This window comes from Rhodofomes roseus (genome assembly GCF_022264815.1).
Source record: "Rhodofomes roseus strain CIRM-BRFM 1785 chromosome Unknown C8Q71scaffold_79, whole genome shotgun sequence".
NCBI lineage: Eukaryota > Fungi > Basidiomycota > Agaricomycetes > Polyporales > Fomitopsidaceae > Rhodofomes > Rhodofomes roseus.
Genome location: NW_025953035.1, coordinates 1 through 3347, shown reverse-complemented (window position 1 = coordinate 3347; position 3347 = coordinate 1). Strand labels below are relative to the sequence as shown.

The window sequence follows — 3347 nt, the reverse complement described above, 5'->3', positions numbered from 1 at the left end:
TTCGACAGCCCGCTATGCAGACTGTCATGGAGCACACAACAAGCCGGCTAACCAGCTGTGTGCGCTCTGGTGAAGGCTAGATGCTAGCCCCACCATCAAATCCCCCAGAGCCGTGATCTGGATGCTTCCTGGCCGGTAATCCAGCCGGAAAGCATCCCCTAACTCCGTTGCACCTCTCGGTCCTCGATCGGTGCGCAGGAGAGGTTATGCAGGCTAGGACACGTCGAAAACGACGTGTCCTGCGCTGTACATGACTGTCTCTTGTGCAAATGCACACAAGAGACATGTCATGCGATACCAGACGCTCTGAGAGCGTCTGGTATGGTGCTCCATGCACACATCTGTGTGTACTTCGCACGAGGTTTGACAGCCTGCTAGGCAGACTGTCATGGAGCACACAACAAGCCGGCTAACCAGCTGTGTGCGCTCTGGTGAAGGCTAGATGCTAGCCTCACCATCAAAGCCCCCAGAGCCGTGATCTGGATGCTTCCTGGCCGGTAATCCAGCCGGAAAGCGTCCCCCAACTCCCTTGCACCTCTCGGTCCTCGATCGGTGCGCAGGAGAGGTTATGCAGGCTAGGACACGTCGAAAACGACGTGTCCTGCGCTGTAAATGGACGGTGAACAGCGTGGATACACGCTGAACATCACCCATTGCCTTGGATACCTCCATAATGTGTCTGGACGCGCCGAAATGCGTCCAGTCACATCACAGACATGCCTGGACATCCCCAGTCATGTCCTGGACATTCAAGCACGCTTCAAAAGCGTGTTTGAATGCCTGGTGGGCCAGAGCACACCAACAACGCATTTTTGGCGCGTTTTCACACGCCAAAACGCGTCAAAACGCACCAACACGTCCACAGAGCAACCCGAAGGTCGCCCCAAGCGACGGTTGCACGTTCTGCGACATCTTTCGACGTCGTGGTGGTGGTAGAGAAGAGAGAGGTGCCAGCTGGCGCCCCAGCTACCTGAATGGGAAAGTCACGTGATATGTTCTCACGCTTCTAAATCGGGCAACAAAGGCCACTTGTTCGATTTCTGTGAGCATTCCTCTACCTTGTACACATCCCTGCTATTCTAGTACAACACAGGTGTGTATCTGAACTCAGTATAGGGCCATCCAGATGCTAAACCGCGCACTAAAATGTTTCCAAACCGGTCAGACTGTGTAAGCAGAGCCTACAGAGTATTCTTTGGCCAATTCCTTATCAGATCGAATCAAGGTTGATATTTTCTGTTTCTAATGTATGGAGCCAAGGCTGATCTGTTTTTATTAAGCTCCAAAGATGTCCACCAATCCTCCGAAGCATGTTGCCTTCGTTCTTGATGGTGCTCAGAAGCGAACAAACATCGCTGATGTCGATACCACCTGTGGCTCCGGGTGGCTAATATATGCAATGCAGTCGGAGATTGCGGAGAGATTTCTTGCAGAGCCGAAGCTACACGGCTACATTTATGACTATCTGGCGGCCACCAAGAACAAGAGCCGGGTTCATCCTGGCCAGAAGTATACTGAAGTGATCATTGCCGAAGACGTGCGTCCAGTCATTCGTGCATTTACTGCGATGATTTGGGTTTACAGATAATGGTTAGGTTCTTTGGGCCTATCGGCTCGAGATGCATTCCAATGTCAAGCTGACAATCCTACTCTGGGACCCATTCCGAGATTTCATCATGGCGACGTATGGGACCAAGCCCCAGACGTTGAAGAAAGTCCTAGTCCATCAGGGATTCGACATCCTTGTTCACAATGCGTCCCAGCTCATGCACGACTGCAAGTAAGCCTATCATTTATGTGAGTATAACCCGTATTTGACACATCTGTAGTGATGCTGTGCTTTGGGGCGACGATCCTCTACAGAAGGACGAGTATTACCGTCGTCTGCGGTCCTTGACCCCTATATTCCCAGTGTGGCCACCCCTACAAGCAGTGCGCTACAGTGCGAAAACATTCTCCATCATCCAGGCGCTGCGGAGTCCGCCCTACCGGGTACCAGGGTTACAGACGTTCATTCCGCGCGAGCAGGTGACCGTGAGGGTGGACAAATGGCGGATGTACAAGCGCGAGGCTACCACACACGGAATCCATGTCCATGATGGCCGCATATACCCCAGGGGTCTCATAGACCAAGACCGAAAACAGAATCGCGGCCGATGGGTGTGGTTCGAAATGCCCCGCCACCCATCACTTAGCAACGCTGGTCAGATCCGTGTTTATATGTCTCAGGGGCGCCTCACGCACGTTGTACACACCACCCGAGTTGGAAATCAGCTGGAAGGCAGCCCCGTGCGATGTGTGCTCAGGCCGGAGGAGATCCAGTATGTTTTGCCACCTGATTGAAACATTTCCCTGTGATATTAAATCGCCCTCTCATGCAGAATGCCCAACGCAAACCTTAGCACCGGTGCATTCGTCGGAATCTTCGAACGGGAGGGCGGGACGATGGAAGCGCGTACAAAGGCCATGGAGGAAATCCGCGAGATGTGCAATCACATCATAAGCAACATGACCACTCACCTTGAAGAAAAATCAATGCATGGGGGGTTCTGCTTAGCACAGTGCTGCCGACTCGACTTTGGTGTGCTTCCGTTGCTTGGGAGCCACAAGTGGATTATCACCGGCATGACCTGGGGCTGTGGAATGGACCTGTATGCATCTGTTGATCCTCAGAACGCTGTTGTGTTCATAGATACTGTGCTCGACGCGGTCATCAACAGGTGGAATGCTTAGGGTAGTCTGATATGCTGTATTATTCACGTCGCAAATACACACGGTTCATTGCTTGATTTCGGGCCAGTTTCATACAGCAATGCTTTGGATATTGTTGCTTCTATTTAGTTTCGCTGAGGGGAGCACCCTATGTAGACATAGAAAATGGTTCTTCATCCTACTGAGACCCTATCGTTGTTCCCAAATCACTGTGCATGTCTGTAAGCCGCCATATCGCGGTGAACTTCCCGGTTTCGAGGATGTAGCGGGAGAGCGCCCTAGTCACAGTCGGCACGCTGAGTAGGCTTGAAATCAATTTTGCTGCTGGTCTGTCTGATGGCGTGTTTGAGTCGTTCCTGTCCTCTGTATCGTTGTTCTTGATGGCCCGATGTCCCGGTGTCCACCGTAGGAGGATGCGGTTGCGCGTGTCGGCTTTCAGGAACTCGTTCGCCGTGTCGTAGCAGTCAGATTATGTGGAGGTATTGCTGGAAGCAATGCTTTTAGGTTGGTATGGCGCTGCTCTCTATCTGGACTAGACGTCCATGATCGCCACTCCGATCTGTATATCTGTGTATACACACCTCTGCGATTAGCGCGATCGTGGTGATCATCAGCACGATCGCACCGATCGTAGT

The 3347-nt window shown here is 52.2% G+C and overlaps 1 protein-coding gene across 1 annotated transcript; it reads left to right on the top strand.

The window, feature by feature from the left end:
- Positions 1 to 736: 736 nt before the first annotated feature.
- C8Q71DRAFT_728602 (uncharacterized protein) lies at positions 737 to 2733 on the top strand (the record flags this gene model as incomplete). Its single annotated transcript, XM_047921971.1, has 6 exons — positions 737 to 982; positions 1084 to 1093; positions 1281 to 1537; positions 1596 to 1780; positions 1830 to 2321; positions 2382 to 2733. The coding sequence occupies 6 exons, from the start codon at positions 737 to 739 to the stop codon at positions 2731 to 2733; spliced, it is 1542 nt and encodes a 513-aa protein (XP_047772212.1).
- Between the last annotated feature and the right edge of the window lie 614 nt (positions 2734 to 3347).